Genomic DNA, 20,855 nt, shown 5'->3' on the forward strand with positions numbered 1-20,855 from the left:
GAAACCCTATACAGGGTCGCTATGGGTCGGAACCGACTCGATGGCACATAACAACAACAACAACCACTCAGGAACTCCTAAGGGTTCCCAGCACTCTAGAAACACCAAAATTATGTCTTAGATGGATATCGAAAAAGTAACGGTACAGGTACTAGATTCCACATAAAAGTAAAACATTAATGGAAGAAGAAAAAAATGTACATACAGAGTAAGCGCAAAAGAGCACATGAGAATAACTTTCAGAACCAGCATTTTACTGATAAGGAAACAAGATTATGTGAGGAGGCATGTTCAAGGTCTCAAGCTCAAAGTGCTATTGGAGCCATTTCAAAGCCTTGTTTTAAAGTGCCTTTGAATCGGTTTCCACTCATAGTGTGACGCTGTACAGGGCTTCCCGAGGAGTGGCTGATGGGTTTGAACCGTCCCATCTTGTGGTTAGCAGTCCAGGGCTTACCTTACAGCGCCACACCCCAGGTCCCTGTTACAAAACCTAGGGTATTTATATCACACCAGGAGTTAGGAAAAGAATGGCAAGAAGAAATCAAGGAAAAGTTTTCACAGCTAACTGAGCATGTATTCTCACAACAGACATTCGATTCTGGACCATTCTCAAATTGGCATCAGCAGATTTGGATTTAAGACAAAGAGCAGTACCCAAACTCAAATGCTTGTTGAATGAATGTAAAATCGAAAGTTTGCCTATACATATAAGCTCTTAGGTTCCACCAGGGGCGTCATTGGCCTGACCTGGCCCAGATCCACAGACACTACACCGAAGAGCAGCGTCTCTGAGCTACATTCAGAGGAGCCTTCTGAGAATCTCGGGACGTTCATCTGCAACCCCAACCCAAACGGATCCATCAGGGCTCTCTCTGCCCAAGCTTCAATCGACAGGTGGCAAGGAACGTGTTGAAAGGCATAATCAAAGAGCACAGGTCTTGGAAACGAGGGGAAACTGAGGCATCGAAGCAGAAAATCGGATCCGAACGAGCATCAGTATATCAGGGAAGCCCCAGGATCACGCCGGAAAGGTGGCGCTCGAGCGGACAGTAGAGCACAGATACAGGCGCCCATCTCGGCAGGTGGCGGGGGTTGCTAGTGCCTTCGGAAGGCGAGCGTGCGGGGTGGGTTACAGTTGGGCTTACCTAACTCTCCCGCCCACCGACGGCAAGGAGAGGTTACAGCCACCCACCATCAGGTACGACTCGCGGCCCTGAAGCTTGCGCAGGCGCAAGGTCGCGGGGTGGGGGGGAAACTGAAGCCCTAACAGCCAATCGCAAAACTGAAGAGGCGGGCAAATAGAGCATCCCCGCCTACAGCTCGCGTTTGTTCCACCCGTGGCTTTCCAGGCGTAAGATTGGCGGAAGCGTGTAGTTTAGAGACCGGAAGTAGTTGACGTACCCGGAAGGGAAATCCTTTACTGGCTGTAGTATTGATGTTTTGGAGCTGCTGCTGCCACTGCTGTTAAGGGAACCGTCGTACTCTAAAGGATGGTGTGCGAAAAATGTGAGTTACAGAATTATTCCTGTGGGAAAAGGGGGCTAGGAGAATTTATCTGGACTCTGCCGACACCTTTACCCATCCTTTGTTTTTCCTTTTCCCGCAGGTCTCTATTCTAGCCTCTGTTCTCTTACCCTACTCTTTGACTGTTCCTGCTCCTTTTCCAATGACCATAGATATGCCAAACCATACCCACTCCCCTCGACCTGATTCCGACTCTTAACGACCCTGAAAACCAAAACCAAACTCACTGCTTTCAAGTCGATGTCTACTCCTAGCGACCCTACAGAACATTGTAGAACTGCTCCATTGAGTTTTCGAGACTAATCTCTACCGGAACAGCCTCCTCTTTCTCCCACTAGTAGCTGGTGGCTTTGAACCGCCGACCTGGAGGTTAGCAGCCCAATGTTTTACCCAGTGCGCAACCAGGACTCCTAGCGACCCTGTAGGACAGAGTACAACTGCCCCATAGAGTTTCTAAAGTTGTAATCTTTACAGAAGCAAACTACCACATGAGACTGTCAAATCTTTCTCCCGTGGAGTGGTTGGTGGGTTCAAACTGCCGACCTTTTGGTTAGCTGAGCAAATTTCACTACTCCGCTACCAGGACTCCAGTTGTTGTTCTTAAGTACTATCAAGTCAGTTCACACTCAGTGACCCCCTATATAGGTTTTCCATGGAGCGGCTGGTGGGTTTGAATTGCCGACCTTGAGATTAGCCGGCCAGTACTTACCCCACATCAGGACCCCAACCAGGGCCCCTTGTTGTTAAGTGCTGTCGAGTCAGTTCCCACTCATAGAGACCCTGTATAGGGTGCCCAAGAAGAAACTGGTGGGTTGGAACCTTGCAGTTAGCAATCCAGTGCTTATCCCACAGCGCCAAATCAGGACCCCAACCAGGACTCCTAGCGACCATGTATTTTTCATTCTGAATGGTCTCAGTGCTGCACTTGTTTGTCTATTCTTGTGACTTACCCCAGCCGGACATCTAGTCCTACATAGCTTCTTGATTGATTCCTTTGCCTCACAGACCTTCAGGATTGGAATGGAGTTTAAAAATCACACCTTTAGTATCTTGAGTTGCCAGATTGAGCAAATGAAAACACAGTATGCCCAGTGATTTTCTAGTACGAGTATGCCCCATGAAGTATTTTGGACCTGACTCTGTTTCTTGTTCCATGCAATATTTAGGACATACTTTACTAAAAAATGTTATTTATCTGAAATTTATGTTTAATAGTCAGGTGAGTGGAAAGACTTTGTTACTTTGGACATGTTATCAGGAGGGACCAATCCCTGGAGGACATCATGCATGGTAAAGTAGAGGGTTGTTGAAAAGTGGAAGACCCTTAAAACATGAATTGACACAATGACTGTAACCATGGGCTCAAACATACATACTTACTGTGGTGCTGGACTGGGCAATGCTTTGTTCTGTCAACCTTAAGTCAGCCTCCCACCCAATGACTTATGTTGTTGTTAAGTGCTATTGAGTTAGTTCCAACTCATAGCACCCCTGTATAGGGTTTCTAAGCAGCAGCTGGTGGGTTTGAGCCACTGACCTTGAGTTGAGCAGTCCAGTTCTTATCCGACAGTATTACACCAAGAGTCCAATGGCTTAATACACTACATGAATACCTGTAGTATTAGGGCAGGCAGGGACAGGAGTTGCTCATCATTTCCAAGCCAGTGTATATAGCTATTGTTGGCTTTTAGGAAAATCAGCCCTCTGATGGTTGTCACCCCGGGATTCTAATACAGACCTTTGTATCTTGTTACTATAGAGTAGAACTCCTTCCTAGGGTTTTGGTGACTATAATCTTAATGGAAGCAGGCATTTTCTTTTGAGGAACTGCTTTGTGGTTCTAACTGCTCACCTTGAGGTTAGCGGTTCAGAGAAAACCATTTGTGCTACCTAAGGACCTTTTTTTGATCTTGCAAACCGTTCTTATGCTTAAAAATAACTGTCATGTACCTAAGTCTACTTTTTCCTAAGGTTAAACGTAGCTGACTCTTCTCTCATTATTATTATTATCATTAATATTATTATTAAGGATTTTTTGTATTATTACAACTTTGTTGTTGTTGTTGTTATGTGCTGTGGAGTCGGTTCCGACTCATAGCGACCCTGCACAGGGTTTCCAAGACTGTTAATCTTTATGGGAGCAGAACGCCTCATCTTTCTCCCTCGGAGCAGCTTGTAGTTTCGAACTGCTGACCTTGCAGTTCGCAGCCCGATTCGTAACCACTACGCTACCAGAGCTCCATTTATGTACAACTTTATGTAGACATAATTCACATTGTACAATTCAGTGGATTTTAGTATTGTTGTAGAATTGTGTGGCCCTCATCACAGTCCGTTTTAGAATATTGTCATCATCTCAAATAGCACATTAAACTTTTGACATTGACATATTTTAACTTTTCCATCCTGCATTGAGCAGTTTACTGTTTGGTTTTGTTCGTTGTTTTTTTTTAATGAATGTGACTTAAATATTTAAAAACTATGCACCTGCCCAGATTTCTTTTATATTACTCAATTTCTAAATGTGTAGGGGTGGCCTTGTGTTAATTATTTGTGTTAATTCTGTATAGTGTAAATTTGTTATATGTAATGCCTCAGTACTGTAAGTGCTTTGTCCCAGGGAAATTGAAAATTCTAGGAAGGCTGCATTAATTTCTCAAGGCATGTAATAGTTTGGGGAATCCAAAATCTGGTTTGATATTAAAGTGAAATATACATATTTCATTCTTGGACATGGTGTGTGTCATAAAAGCTCATTTATTTTTTATTCTATGCTCTTCTGTATGTCTAACCTTTTACTGTTTCTTTAGTTCAATACCTCTCTACCTTATATCACCTCCTTCCTTAAGTAAAAGCATACCCTCTCTATTATATTTTTTATACCTCCCGATCTACCTCATCACGCCTTTATAAATAAGCTCAGATCTCTGCTGTACATAAAGCTGAACTCTCAAGCAACCATCTGTCTTTATAGTCACTGTAAAAAATTTTAAAGACTTGACTACATTCATTGCCTTCCAAATTTTCTCAATTGTTTTTGAGCGCCATACAAACTTACTTCCACCTTACCGCACTACTAAAAGAACTTTGAAGCACCCACTGATGATCTAGTCACCAAGTTCAAAGACTTTGTTCTGGCCCTACTTTACTTCACTCTGGGCATCTTTAACATTATGCTCTTTAAGTTTTCTTGTCTCTTCTTCTTCTCTTAAAGTAGATGTTCCCAGTGGTCCATCTTTGAGCTTTTCTCCACTCTTTTCTGCTCTTTTCCTTGAAAGTGTAGGAGTTCAAGGTGCACATTTATACAGATGACTGTCTTATCCACATTGGCAGCTCTGCCTTCTCTTCTACCTAAGCACAAGTTGAACAGTTTTTCCTAAGCCTCTACCTGGTCGTTATCTGGCAGCTTACTGCCTTTCAGACTGACTTCAGCCTGCTTCACACATCTGTACCTTCTTTTTCATCATCTAATGAAATCATAATCCGTCCAGCCACCTGTACACAAAGCATCTGTCATCTTTCATTTATTCCCCGTCCCTTTCTAAAACCTACATTTAAACAGTTGTCATTTCCTATGTGTTTTACTTCCATAGTATAGTTCAGATTTTCCCTAGCTTGTCATTCCCCCCTCTAATGCCCTAGTGGAGTTCCCTATCACTCTTAGAATAATATGAACTTCTCCTGCCAGCCTCAAAGTACTCTCCCTGTTTCTGAGCCCTTCTCCCTCGAAACCATCCTGTGTACAAGGCCCACTGTGGGAAATTGCACTAATGAATCAGTTCACAACTTGAAAAAGTATGGTTTCTAATCTCTCAGATTGTTTTTGTTAAGTGCCATCAAGTTGATTCCAACTCAGCAACCCTGTATAGCGATTCTGAGGAATGACTGGGGGATTTGAACCACTGATCTTACATTTAACAGTCCATTGCGTATCCTACAGCGCCTCTTATCTCTAAGAGAGCCTTAATCTCTTAGATTTGTTGCTGTTGTTGAGTGTCGTTGTTAAATTCCGACTCAAAGCGATCCTGTATAGGGTTTCTGAGGAGCAGCTCATGGATTTGAACCACTGACCATGTTATTCAAACTGACCTTTTGGTCAAGTGCTTATCCTACAGCACCACACCAGGACTCCAAAATCTCTTAGTTAGAAACCATGTATTTGTAGTTCCTAATTTCTCAGTGTGACGTTGGAGTCCTGGTTTGGTACTGTGGGATAATGCACTGGACCGCAAGGTTGGCTATTCAAATTCACCAGCTGCTCCTTGGAAACCCTATGCAGGGTCACTATGAGTCAGAACCAACTCTGCTGCACTTAACAACAGCAGCAGCAGTCTCTCAGATGATCCCTGGTGGTACAGTGGATTAAGCATTGAATTAACTGAAAGGCTGGTGGTTCAAATCCATGAGCTGATCCTCAGGAGGAATATGAGGCGGTCTGTTCCTGTAAAGATTGACAGTCGCGGAAACCTAAAGGAGTAGTTTTACTCTGTTCTATGGAGTCATTATGGATCAGGAGTGAGCTCGTGGCAGTGGGTTTGATCTTTTAGACTCTCTCAGATAGATAGCTCTTACTTTTCATCAGTCTTTACTTAGCTTTATTCAGCTCCCACTCCTTTCGACTTAGTGACTGTTCCAGACCTTCCAGTTACTTTTAGCTTTGCATAACCCTCATCTGGGGAGTTCTGGTGTGGTGCTCTGGATTAATGCGCCAGACTGAAAAGCCATTTGAACTGCAAGGTCGGCAGTTCAAGCTCACCAGCCGCTCCTCAGAAACCCTATTCAGGGTTGCTGTGGGCTTAGATCGACTTGACGGCACTTAACAACAACAACAACCCTCATCTACTTAGTCACTGTTGACAATTACCTTTTTACATCTATATAGAAATTGAGAGTATCTGGTGGGAACATTCTCAACTTCTCACTTTTATTATACTATATGTTTACTCTTGAGTCCTGGTGTGGTACTGTAGGATAAGCACTAGACACAGGTCAGCAATTCAGACCTACCAGCCACCAGCCATTCCTCAGAAAACCTCTACAGAGTGACTATGAGTTGGAACTAACTTAACAGCACTTAACAACAACCCATTTGCTCTTACTTCCTTCTCATATGTCTTTGTTCCCATCCCCTCCCACCTCTTCCAGGTCCTTTAAATGACACTATCTGACTCCACAGCACACAGCCACCACCAGCATCTGCTCTGGTAGCATCGTGGTTATGAATAGGGCTGCTAATCTCAAGGTCAGCAGTTTGAAACTACCAGCGGTTCCACAGGAGAAAGATGAGGCTTTCTGCTCCCGCAAAGATTTACAGCCTCGGAAACCCTATGCAAAGTCACTATGGGTTGGAATTGACTCGACAGCACTTAACAACAACAACAGTCTTCTCTGATGTGGCGCTATAGGATAAACATTGGACCATAAGTTGGTTTGAACCTCAAGGTTGGTGGTTCAAATTCACCAGCCACTCCTTGAAGACCCTATACAGGGGCACTATGAGTCAGAACCAACTTGACAGCATTTAACAACAACAACATCTTCTCTGGAATCTTTAATCAGCTCCAATTCCATGTAAAAGAGCTCAAATCTTTTTCTAACTAAAAACATTACACCATGATTCTACCTATCTGTCTTGTGTTTTCTCATCTTCCCTTTTTATTCATGAAACCTGTATTTGTTTATTCTACTCTACTAAATGGTAGGCACTAGCACAGAAGAGAAATAATGACCTTGTCTTACCTCCTCTTTTTTTTTTTAAAGCTTTTATTATGAATTAAGTGATGGTTTACATTGTAGAAAATCAGTTTTGCACTCAACCAATCATATTTTGTTTCATTGCAATGATTACAATCCACTCCATGCACCATCAGTTAACAGTATCTGCGTCTATTCTTTTTTTTTATTTTATGTACACAAAAACATACAGGAATATATAATCATTTAAACAACCGAAGAACACATTTTACTAGCCAGCCTCCTGCTTGTCAGCAGACAGCCTTTCTCTTTCCACTAGTCTAGAGTCCTCAGCTGCTCAGTCTCTCCATGTCAGTCCCTCTGCCTCCATATCTGGTATCACTGCTTCTCTGGTTAGGGTCCCACATTGTTCTTCCCATGCTCTTCTCCCTTGATGGTCATAGAGTTCTCTGTTCCTGGAATGCAAGGTTAGCTACTCCCCCCTTTTTGTTACACAACTGCTACCTTTACAGTTGTGACAATCGCAACTAGTTATGTGTCTTATCTACTCTTATTCATCATTATGCCAGAACATGGCATATTGTTGTTACATGCCATAGAGTCAATTCCGACTATATAAGGTTTCTGAGGAGCAGCTGATGGGTTTGAACTGTTGACCGTGTGGTTCACAATCTAGTGCTGATCCTACAGCGCCACATGCTTAGAGTAAGCAAAACAGATATTTGAACTGTAGTAGCATAGTGGTCATGAATCGGACTGCGAACTGCAAGGTCAGCAGTTCGAGATTACCAGCTGTTCCGCGGGAGAAAGATGAGGCTTTCTGCTCCCGTAAAGATTTACAGCCTTGGAAACCCTGTACAGGGTCACTATGGGTCGGAACCTACTCCATTGTACATAACAACAAATACAATATATCATTTATTTGTCTAAAAACTTGTAACTCCCAGTGGCAGAGAATATTGAGGTTTCTATTACTTGGCATTAGGGGCCCTTTACAAAAGGGCCCCAACTTATCATTTCAACCTCATATTCACTGCCCCTTACCCTCCCTCTACACTTAGTGTGTCCAACCCCATTACTTTGTGTGCATGTGATTTTCATGCCTTTTCTCAGAGTGTGTCCTTCACCTACATTAGCATCTTTCTCTTTCTTCCTTCTCTGTCTTTATAGCCCATTGCCATACATTGAAACCTTTGCAGTTTTCTTCCCATAAAGCTTTCATAGCTGGAGTATTCCCAGCTAAGGTTATTTCTTCCTCTGTGGCACTTCTCTTGATATTTTATTTAACCTTCAATTATAGTACTTTTTGGGAGCATGGTGGCTTTGTAGGATAAATACTGGACTGCAAACTACAATGTCAGTGGTTTGAGCCCACCAGCTGCTTTTCGAAAGAAAGATGAGGCTTTCTGTTCCTGCAAAGATACAGCCTCAGAAACCCTATACAAGGTCGCTCTGAGTTGGAACTGACTTGGTAGCACTTAACAACAATAGCAACATTATACTTTTTAGCATGCACTGGTGGTGCCATGATTAAAACATTCAGCTGTTAACTAAAAGGTCAGCGGTTCTAACCCACCAGCTACTCCAAGAGAGAAGGCTGTGGTGGTCTGCTTCCATAATGATTTACAGCTGTAGAAACCACTTAGATGTCTATATCACACTAGTAGATGGTGGTGGTGGTTATGTGCCATGGAGTCGATTCTGACCCATAGCGACCCTGTATAGGGTTTTCAAGGCTGTAAATCTTTACGGGAGCAGAAAGCCTCATCTTTCTCCCATGGAACTGCTGGTAGTTTCGAAATTATGACCTTGAAGTTCGCAGCCCAATTCGTAACCACTACGCTACCAGAGCTCCTTGTAAAAACCCTATAGGGCAATTCTAATCTCTCTTGTAGGAGCCACTGTGGGTCAGCATTGACACAAAGACAGTGAGTTTGATTGTGGTTTATTGGTTTTCATTTATTAGGTTTTTTATTTTCTATCTTATATTTTAGTTCTTAATCATTTTTGGGTCTCTGAACCCTTTCAAAATCTGATGAAAGATGGAATCTCACCAATTAAAAATAGATATACAAAAAGTTTGTGAACAATGTCATCTTGATCCCATATTGTATAAGGCCTCCCCCATGGAACCCAGGTTAAAATCTGCTGTTAAAGAAATCAGTGTACTATTATTGTTGCTGTTGTTGTTAGCCAGTTCCAACCCATAGTGACCCTGTATAGGGTTTCCAAGGGGCAGCTGGTGAGCTTAAACTGCCAACCTTGCAATTCAGATGGACTTTGCAGTACTGCTATAACTCCTTGATCTCTAGAACTGTGTTTAATTGATTATGTTAATTTTCTCAGCACCTTGGATACTGGTTTATGCTTCAAAGATGCTTCGTAAATGTTGACTTAATGTTGTTGTCAGATGTTGCAAGTTGGTTCTGACCTGTAGTGACCCTATGTACAACAGAACTAAACGCCACCCAGTTCTGTGCCATTCTCACAATTGCTGCTACGCATGAGCCCATTGTTGCTGCCACTGTCTCTGGCCATCTCATTGGGGGTCTCCCTCTCTTTCACTGTCCCTCCACTTTACCAAGCATGATATCCTTCTCCAGAAACTGGAAGTCTGGCCATCTTGACTTCTAAGGAGCATTCTGGTTATACATCATCCAACATAGATTTGTTTGTTCTTCTGGCAGTCCTTGGTATCTTTAATAATTCTTCTCTATCATCATAACTCAAGTGCTCCAATTCTTCTTGGTCTTCCTTACTAATTGTCCAACTTTCACATGCATATGAAGATAACATGGCTTGGGTCAGTGCACTTTAGTCCTCAAACTGACATCTTTGTTCTTGAACATTAAAAGAGATCTTGTGCAGCAAATTTGCCTAAGGCAGTATGTTGTTAGATTTCTTGACTTCTGATTCTATGAGTGTTAATGATGGATCCACGCAAAATGAAATATTTTACACCTTCAATCTTTTCTCCACTTATCATGATGTTATGTGTTAGTCCAGTAGTGAGGCTTTTTGTTTTCTTTACATTGAGGTGCAACCCATACTGAAGGCTGTGATCTTTGATCTTCATCAGTAAGTAGTTTAGGTCCTTTTTGCTTTCATCAAACAAGGCTACATCATCTGCATATCACATGCTGTTAATGAGTCTTCCTCCAATCCTGATACCACATTCTTCTTCATATACTCTAGCATCTTGAATTATTTGCTCAGCATACAAATTGAATAAGTATGGTGAAAGAATACAACCCAGACACACACCTTTCCTGATAGAAAATGTTTCAGTACCTCTTTGTTCTATTTGAATGACTGCCTCTTGTTCTATGTACAGATTCCTCATAAGCACAAATGTTCCCTAATACTCATTCTCTGCAGTGTTGTTTATAGCTTGTAATGATCCACAGTCTAAAGCCTTTGCATAGTCAGTAGAGTACAAGTAAACATCTTTCTGATATTCTTTGCTTTCAGCCAAGATCCATCTGACACAAGCAATGATATCCATTGTTCCACGTCCTTGTCTGAATCTGGCTTGACCTTTGGCAATTCTCTGTCAATGTACTGTTGCAGCCGTTTTTTAATTACCTTTAGCAATATTTTACTTGCATGTGATATTAATGATACTGCTCGATAATTTGCACATTCCGTTAGGTTACCTCTCTTTGGAACTGACACAAATATGGCTCTTTTCCAATCCGTTGGGCAGGTACCTGTCTTTCAAATGACTTGCTGAAAGATTTCAGTTTGTATTCTATCAGTTCCTGGAGCCTTGTTCTTTAACAGTGCCTTCAGAAGTGCACAGTGGATTTCTTCCTTCGGTACCATTGGCTCTTGATCATAGGATACCTCTTGAAATGGTTAAACATCTACCATTTCTTTTTGTTACAGTGACTCTATGCATACCTTCATTTGATTCTTTCTGCATCTTTCAATATCTCACCTGAAGAATCCTTCCATATCACAAGTTGAGGTTGATATTTTTATTCAGTTCTTTCAGCTTGAGAAATGCTGAGCTTTTTGGGGAGGCACATTTCGTTATAATATTTAACTTTGTCTTCATGCTCTGCCCTTTGAAAATTTCTGTTTAGCTCTTTTTACCTTCTCATTTCTTCCATTTGCTTTAGTACCTCTGCACTGGAGAACAAATTCAGAGTCTCTCTGACGTTCATTTTGGTCTTTTCTTTCTTCTCTGTCTTCTTAATTACCTTTGCTTTCTTTCTGTATGATGTTCTTGATGTCCTCCCACAACTTTTCTTATCTTCGGTTATTAGTGTCTAATGCATCAAATCTGTTCTTCACATCTCTAAATTCAGGTGAGATTACATTCAAGGTCATATTTTGGCTCTCATGGACTTGGTTTAATTTTTCTCAGCTTCAGCCTGAACTTGCATGTGAACAGTTGATGGTCTGTTTCACATTCTGCCTCTGGCCTTTTTTGGCTGATGATATGGAACTTTTCTATTGTCTCTTTCCACAGATGTAGTCAGTTTGATTTCTGTGTATTCCATGTGTATAATCATCTTTTATGTTGTTTAAAAAAGGTATTTGCAATGAAGTCATTGGTCATGTGATCTCCAGTTTCATTTCTACCACCAAATCCATATTTTCTAATGACTGATTCTTCCTCTTTGTTCTAGCCTTTGCATTCCAATCACCAATAATCATCAATACATCTTGATTGTATGCTTGGTCAAGTTCAGATTGAAGAAGTTGGTAGAATTCTTCAATTTCATCATCACTGGCTTTAGTGGTTGATGCATAAATTTGAATTGTAGTGACATTAACTGATCTGCCTTGTAGACATATCGATGTTATCCTATCACAGACAACATGCTTCAAGATCTTGTAATGTTCTTTTTGGCGATGAATGCAATGCCATTTCTCTTCAATTTATCATTCCAAGCATAGTAAACCATGTGATTGTCAGAGTCCAAATGGCCAATACCAGTTCATTTCAGCCTAGGCTATTGATACATATGTGTTCCATTTCGTTTTTGACAACTTCCATTTTTCCTAGATTCATACTTCATACATTCCATATTCCAATTATTAATAGATGTTTACTGCTGTTTCTCCTCATTTTGAGTTGAACCTCATCAGCAAATGAAAGTTCAGAAAACTTGACTCAGTTCACGTGATCACAGTCAGTTCTGCTTTTTTAGGAGGCGGCTCTTGCCCAGTCATATTTTGAGTGCCTTCCAACATGAGAGGCTTATCATCCGGCACTATATCTGACAATATTCTGATGGCATTCACCATGTTACAATATTCAATATTCTGGTGCTATCTGACAGTGTTTCACTGCTATTTATAAGGCTTTCAGTGGCTCTACATTCAGAAATAGTCCGTCTTGCCCTCTGAGTCTGTCTCTGTCTGGTAGGTAGCTCAACTGAAAACCTTTCCACCATGGGTGACCCTGCCGGCATTCAAAATATAGGTGGCATAACTGTCAGCATCACAGCAACACACAAGCCACCACAGTGCCACAGACTGACAGATGAGTGGTGGGTTGAATGAATAGTTTGTAGCATTTACTTCAAGTGTACCTGTACAGTGAAAGCATATTTTTGATAATAGTCTCATCACACAAATTTTAGTGAGGGGTCTCTTATTTGTTGCCCACAGTTAACATCTTGAGTTTCAGACGGAGCCCTACTGTAATAGGACTGTTGACACCATGAGCTCCTGACAATGTAGCATATTTATTACATAGTAAATTCTAATCTGACCTTTCCTATCCTGTTGTAACAGGTGAAAAGAAACTTGGTACTGTTATCACTCCAGATACATGGAAAGATGGTGCAAGGAATACCACAGGTATTTTTCTCTTAGAAAATAGAGATGAAATTAGATACTTTATGTCAGTGTTTTAGGGTTTACATTATTTGTAAAATGAGATATTATATATGTATAAACTTCCCTCTAAGAAACATTAAAGAATTCTGTGCCCCCAATAGTTTTACTATCTTCTGTATAACAGTTCTCTGAGGTACATGGTTGGGGTTCCTAATTTGGTAGGCAGGAGATAGCAAAAATCAGAGTCTGCATTTAATTCCCTCAGACCTCAGCTGATTTTTATATTCTTGAAAAAAATATCATTTAAATTGTTTTTACCTTCATAATCATTCAAGATTTACAGTGAGGCTGTTTTCAAAGGGAAGGATAAAACAAATGAACAAATAAAATCCTTTTCACTGCATTTAAAGTCTATGAAACCAAAGTAGTTTCTGGATTTTACAGTAGTTAGACAAATGCAATCCCATTCCTAAATAATTATTCTGAATACAGAGAAATGAAATAATTGTGTTTTACACAAATGTTTATTGTTACTTTAATAAGTCATTTTGTTCTTTTAATGCAGCATCTCAGTGTTGTTAAGTGCCATTAAGGAAGATTTACCGTTTCTTTGATATAGGCGTTTTAATTAGTAAGAGGCCAAAGAACCAACTAACCCACTAAAATGTATGTGTATTTTGATACAGAAAGTGGCGGAAGAAAGTTGAATGAAAATAAAGCTTTGACTTCAAAAAAAGCAAGGTAAGTCTAGAGCAGAGCAATCAAAGATATTTCTGCTCTTTTTTAATATTAAAGTTACTAGAGTAAATTTAGTATATATCATTATAATGATGAGTTAGATAGGCCCTCACACAAACAGCCAAGCTGTCTGTTATAATTTACTGGTTTCACCCTGTATTTCCTCATTGTCCCAAAGTATGAAGAGATTATTCTTAGTCTCTCTATAAATTTCACAGATTTTATTTTTCAGGATCCTTCGAAGCAGAGGCAATAGGGAAACATGGAATGATCATAAGCTTTGGAGTTATGCTAAATTTGAACCTCACATTCTGCCTCTGTTGAGCTCTGTAACCTTAAGCAAGTTAGGTCAGTTTCCTAATGTTTCTGAACTTCAATTACTCCGAGAATGGAGATAAAAATGTCTCCCATCTTAAAAAGCAAATTTTTTTGACACGATACTTTATTCTCTCCGGTCTTACAGATTCCAGAAGTCCAACTGCTCCCTCATTTCCTTGCTTTTCTTTACCACAAAGGTTCTCAAAGACTTATCAAGACACTTTCTTAAAGCCCTTCAGTTTCCTTCTCTCCTTTAGCCTCTTTAATCAGCTTTCATCCCCACCACATCCCTGAAACTGCTCTTCTCAGGATCACAAGTGACAAGCGAAACTGATGGCCATGTCTCCACTCTTATCTTACTTAGTCTCTTAGCCACTCTTCCTTTCCTGAAGCCCTTTGTTCTCTGGCTTCTGGGACACCACACTTGCTTGGTTTTCCTCCACAACTCACTGACTGCTCTTTTCTTTTTCTTAACTGAGTGCCTCAGGATTCAACCATAGACTTTTTTTCTATTTCTAATGTCTCCTAAAGTGACTTTCTAGAGGCTGGTGGCTTTAATGTCTGACTCTCTGTTAAGTATCGGACTGCTAACTGCAAGATTGGTGGTTTGCACCTACCAGCCATTCCATGGGAAAAGGATGAGGCTGTCTGCTCCCATAAAGTGTTATTGTCTCAGAACCCCTATACAGGGTCACTGAGTTGGAATTGACTCGAAGACAGTGGGTTTGGGATTTTGGTTATTTCTTTTGGAAATGCTAAATAGCTTATTTGGGAAAGTATCTACTGTCTTATATTAAATCTAAAGTACTATCATTTATAAGTTGCATCATTTGTTCCCTTTAAGAAGGAGTTGTTGCTGTTGTTAAGTGCCATTGAGTTGTAACTCTGTATAGGGTTTCCAAAGAGCAGCTTGTGATCTTGAACCACCAACCTTGTAGTTCAAATCAGATTTGCAGTCCAGCACTTTAACCCATAACACCACACCAGAACTCTTAGATAGAGTAAACACTGCCAATTAATTGTAGGAAGTCAGTGATATTAAAATATGCATCTTAAAATAATGAAATTCAGTTTTAAGAAAGTGTCATCTTCAAATACAGGTACCAAAAAAAAGTGACCTTAATGAAAGGAAGAACAGTGTTCATTTTGTCTTCTGTTGTAGGGAGTAAAGCCACATTCTTTTGGGTTTGGAAAAATTAACCTTTAAAAATGGGCTGCTGGGGTATACCCTTTGATTGGTTGATGATGCATGGAGGGGATTGTAACCATGGCAATGAAACGATATATGATAGGATGATTATAAAGCTAATGTTCTCCCATGTAAATTATCACATAATTCACAATAAAACATTAAAAAAAAAAAAATGGCTGCTGTACTATGCCCCAAGACTTCTAATTGTTGGTGTCTAATATATGGGTATCATTACAACAGCTCATTTTGTAGTTACAGAAACAATTTCCCATCAGAGTTAAGGTCAGTTTAGTGGGAAACATTTCCTCTAAAGTTATTTTGCACTGTCATCACTTCAAGATGTACTACTTTTATATAGTTGATATTAAAGTGCCGTCAAGTAGGGTCCAACTCATAATGGCTTTGTACAGGGTTTTCGAGGAGCAACTGGTAGGTTTGAACTGTCAACCCTGTGGTTCACAGTCCAGTGCTAACCCTATAGCGCCATACCCAGAGTCTGTTTCACATAATTGTTGTTGTTAAGTGTCGTTGAGTCGGTTCCGACCCACAGTGGTCCTTTATAGATTTTCTGAGGAGCAGTGGTGAACTTGAACCACTGATCTTGCATTTCAAACTGACTTTGCAGTTCAGCACATTAACCCACAATGCCACACCAAGACTCCTTTTATATAGTTGTTGTTGTTAAGTATCGCCAAGTCGGTTCCTACCCATTGCAACAGTGTACAGGGTTTCTAAGAAGCAGCTGTTGAGCATGAACTGCCGACCTTACAGTTCAAACCGCTTTGCAGTCTGGCACATTAACCCACAGTGCCAAACATATAGTTGTTGTTGTTGTTGTTAAGTGCTGTCAAGTCGATTCCAACCCATAGCGACCCGTTATAGGGTTTCAAGAAGCAGCTGGTGAGCTTGAGCCTCCAACCTTGCAGTTCAAATGGCTTTGCAGTCTGGTACATTACCCCACAGCGCCACACCAGGACTCCTCTTTTATCCATAGTAATTGGGTCAGTTAATTGAAAATGTCGGTTGATATAGGAACTCACTAAAAGATACACATACCTTATTGTAAATTAAAGCACATAACTGTCCATGCATTCACCAGTCTTTTAGTAATGAGACAAGTCCTTTTAAATATGTTCATATATCGTAACCAGAACATATATTTCCAGTATCTTTATTTTAAAGTAGAATGAGAACTGACACTTGCAATGTGCAAACTCCTTCTACTTAGAATTTTTCCTCCAATATTTGACAGTTGTTTTACCCATACCTCACTCAACAGCATTTTTTAATGACTCATATTTATCTGGTTATCCCAAAGCATTAGACTAATTTTTGTAGAAACAATTACACTCATCATGTTCTGTCAGTTTCTGTACTATTACATGATCCAAATAGAATGACATAAGTATTATTGTTGTTGTTGTTAAGTGACATCAAGTCGGTTCCGACCCATAGTGACCCTGTCTGTATAGGGTTTCTGAGGAGCAGCTGGTGAGCTTGAACTGCCGACCTTGCAGTTCAGATGGTTTTGCAGTCTGGCACATTAACCCACAGCACCACACCAGGACTCCTGACATAAATAGCTGTAAGAAAAAGTACAGCTGATTCTCTGTAAGCATACAGCTTAGACATAAGGAGCAGAGGCTGCAGGCATACGTGAGGGGCCCTGCCAGGTGGAGCTGAGAGAAGGCCTGGAGAACATCAATTCATCCCATGCATTAGGTGAGTGGGGCTGGTAAAGAGAACTTACACATTTTCCTTTATCTTTTCCAAAATCTTTAGATTTGACCCATATGGAAAGAATAAATTCTCCACTTGCAGAATTTGTAAGAGTTCTGTGCACCAACCCGGTTCTCATTACTGTCAGGGCTGTGCCTACAAAAAAGGTACGTTTCTCTAATACTATTTTTCTATTCTTATCAAACTTGCTTCATTTGATGCTGATTTGGATAACAGAAAAAGTAGCTTTTCATAGAACCTATTAATCAGCTACTCTATTAAGGCAAAGTAAAACTTAGAACATGTTCATAGTTAAAACAATATATTTTCTTCTTTTTACTGAATAATGTTTTGAACTACACAATTTAGTTAAGTAAGTAAGGCAGACTGTCAGTATTATGAATTGATTGTGCACATGTTTTCTTTTGTTTTAGGCATCTGTGCAATGTGTGGAAAAAAGGTTTTGGATACCAAAAACTACAAGCAAACGTCTGTCTAGATGTATTGATGAAGTTCCTGGCTCTCTGTATGGTTTTACTTTCTACTTTGAACTTTTCAAAGTAACATAGATGTTCAAGTTACAGAATCGTATGTCTTAAAACAAGTACCTGTAAGCCAGGGAAATTGATTGGCATTCATTCTTTTGCTACCAAGAACATACAGCAAAAATGTAACTAGTCTTCTGTTGTTATTTTTCTTTCAAGCAATTTTTTGAACTGGAATTAGTAGCAACTTTAATGAAAAAATATTCCCAGTTCTTTATGCACGTTTGCATCTCTTATAGTACCTGTTATTTCTTCTTCCTTTGTTTACAGGTTTTGCAAGAGTAAGTAGGAAATGATTAGTACTGTGCTTGGAACCTGGCATCAAAGCTTCTGATTCTTTTCCTTAGTTTTCATTGCACAGCTTACTGCTCGTATAGTTCCTTAGAATCAGCATTCCCTTGACTACAGTTTCACAGGGAATTTAAATATCCAAAAATATTTTTGCTGAATGTTCCTTTTGTAATTAGTCCAGGCATTAGTTTTGAGACTTTTTTTTTTTCAACTTCTTGATGTTAGAATGCCAATTCCTTTCATACAAGAACAAGGAACACCCAGTATGTCCAAGTTCATACAATGAACTTCAGAAAAATACAAACACATGCATTGCCTTGAATTCAGCTGTCAAAACCAGAAGAGCAGACAGTGCTTGTTTGTCCATGATGACCTGTGATAAAAATGGGGACACTCTTTGAAGCAGAAATTTCAATCTTCCCTTGTCCCATGCATGCGCAAAAAGAAAGAAAACAGCCAACATCTTGACTCTGTATAACATTGACTGCTAAAAACCTATCTTGAGGTTTCAAAGAAGGATTCTACTTACGCTGCTTTCAGAGATTCAAGACTCCTGCTTTTGCTTTCTGCAGAGCTATGGGAGCTCTGTGCTATGGGAGGGCAAAAAAAAAAAATTAAAAAAAAATTCATTCTTACCACCAACTACGGAGTTTTATCAGTAGATGTCACTGTAAAATGCATAGAGTAGCTAATGTGAAAATATACATGGCATATGTTGCATTTTTATTTGTTGAAAATGATTATGAAGAGTAACGTTTTATCTGTTTAATTTATATGCAAGGTATTTTAATAGTTCCTTTTCTCCCTCAGTCACACTGGCATTGATTCGTATCCACAAAGATTACAAGGAAAATGCAGAAATACAATAACAGTAGTGCTATGGGCAGGAAGTATCCTGTCATGCCAGATTGGATTTCCATTTAAAAGCATAACACAAGGAGCCTATATCAGGACCCAGTCAAGAAATATCCCAGATCCATAAAAAATTAAGTCCATCGATATGGGGAAAATAGGTTTTTTAGGAATCAGTGGAGATCTAGGCTTTCACAAGTGACATTTCATATTCCTACCTTGAGTAACCTGCTTCCACAAATGGATCCAGTGGCCAGACTCATGCTGTACTACAAGGATTGGTTTTAGGGTTGTACCTTAGAACAGAACTTCATTGTCAAATAATTCAATACAATCATTGTTGTTTAGTGCTCTTACTCACAAGGATTCTGGTTTCTGAGAAGCGATGGTGGGTTTGAACTGCTGACCTTGCAGCACAAACTGACCCTGAATAGAAGTAGTAGTAATTAGATGAGGAGGGAAATCCCCAAAGAAAACGTGAACATAAATAATTTTGTAAGAGGAAGACATAAAAATGAATTAGAATAAAATAATAGAATTTAAGCCAAGCATAGTGTTATCAAAGTAAAATCAATGTCAATATAAAAGTGATTAACCTGTTAAAAGGAATCTCAGATTTATTTTAAATAAATAAAACCTGAAACAAATGCTAATTTTGTGTATTCATTTGTTGGAATATGCAGCCATCAAAATGATATGAAAATACATGTATGGGCAGAAGTACACATAGTGTGTATCTGTAGAGTACGGCTGGGGGTTGAGAAGAGAAAGACTATGTATGTATGTTATCCGCCTTTTAATTCCTGATTTCCTTAAAATGGGGTAGGCGTAGGAGGGAGAGAGGACTTGCAGTATGTTGTTTGGTAAGTGTCATTGAGTCAGCTGATGGGTTTGAACCACCAACCTTACGGTTAGCAGTCCAGTGCTTATCCTACAGAACTACACCAGGACTCCATCATTTCTCTATATTCATTAGTTGCAATTCTACTGTAATGAAGAAGTTTCCTCTTATCAGTCTAAGTTCATACACTGGACTTCAGAAAAACACATACACATGCATTGCTTTGAATTCAGCTGTCATGAAAACCAGAAGAACAGAAGTGTTTGTCCATGATGACCTGTGATAAAAATGGATTTTCATTGATTTCTGCACTTTGTGAATTCTCTTTGAAGCAGAAACTCAGTGTTTTTAATCCTCCCTCATCCCATTTTAGAGTTACAGAAATGGTGCCTCATTACCCTAAGTATTTAAATGTATATATATGTCTTTAAGAACAAGGACATTTTCTTATATAACCACAGCACATTATCAAAGTCAAGAAATTAGTGTTAGAGCAATCCTGGCATCTAATGTCTTCCAGATTTCACTATTTGTTTCAGTAATTTGTTTTGGTGGTGGTGGTGAATGCAGTTGAGTCAGGTCCAACTCATAGCTACAGTGTATAGTGTTCCCAAGGAGCAACTGATGTTTTAGGGGCTGAAAAAAAAAATCTAGTCTAGGATCCAATTTAGGGTCACACAGTACATTTAACTATCATGTCTCTTCAGTCTCCTATAATCTCGAGTAAGGAGCCCTGGGGTGCAATATTTAAGTGACTGCGAACTGAACCCACCAACCACTCTGTGGGAGAAAGATGGCAGACAGTCTGCTTCCATAAACATTTGTATCCTTAGGGCATTTCTCCTCTGTGCTGTGAGTCAGAATGGACTCCAACTGTAATTGGTCTGGGTTTTTATTGTTTGATAGTTTAATCTGGCACAACCCTTCAATCTGTCCTTAATCTTCAAAAATGTCGAGGTCATGAAAGGCCAGCTATTTTATAGATTATCTCTTAATTAGGGTTTTCCTAATATTTCTTACATTGAATTTTTATACTTTTGGCAGGAATATTACAGAAGTGGCATTGTGTCCTTTTTAGTGCATTGTACTGCTTGTCCTATTACCAGGATGTTAATTCTGATCACTTGTTTTAAGTGATACCTGCTAGACCTCTCTACTGCAGTTTCTTTTTTTTTAAAATAAATTTTTTGGGAAAATACTTTGAAGCTGTAAATGTTGTTTCTAAGCAAACTTTCACACTAATTTTAGCATTAGCATCCAATGATGTTTCTTGGCTGAATTAATTGTTACTCTGATGCTTGCCAAATGGTGATTTTCCAATTTGATCACTCCTACATTTATTAGG

The 20,855-nt window shown here is 39.7% G+C and overlaps 2 protein-coding genes across 2 annotated transcripts in view; one reads left to right on the forward strand and one right to left on the reverse strand.

Moving 5' to 3' along the window:
* Nucleotides 1-1,236, reverse strand: part of PIGF (phosphatidylinositol glycan anchor biosynthesis, class F) — a 31,521-nt gene extending 30,285 nt beyond the window's left edge. Inside the window, exon 1 of the mRNA XM_006839421.1 lies at nt 1,146-1,236. The gene's annotated coding sequence lies outside the window, so the exon portion shown is untranslated. The remainder of the gene's footprint in view (nt 1-1,145) is intronic.
* Nucleotides 1,237-2,634: 1,398 nt separating this feature from the next.
* Nucleotides 2,635-17,480, forward strand: CRIPT (cysteine-rich PDZ-binding protein). The gene is made up of 6 exons (XM_006839469.1): nt 2,635-2,646; nt 2,740-2,743; nt 12,970-13,035; nt 13,701-13,755; nt 17,045-17,148; nt 17,416-17,480. The coding sequence occupies exons 1-6, from the start codon at nt 2,635-2,637 to the stop codon at nt 17,478-17,480; spliced, it is 306 nt and encodes a 101-aa protein (XP_006839532.1).
* Nucleotides 17,481-20,855: the final 3,375 nt, after the last annotated feature.

The sequence above is a fragment of the Chrysochloris asiatica genome, unplaced genomic scaffold (genome assembly GCF_000296735.1).
Source record: "Chrysochloris asiatica unplaced genomic scaffold, ChrAsi1.0 scaffold00024, whole genome shotgun sequence".
NCBI classification, from domain to species: Eukaryota; Metazoa; Chordata; class Mammalia; order Afrosoricida; family Chrysochloridae; genus Chrysochloris; species Chrysochloris asiatica.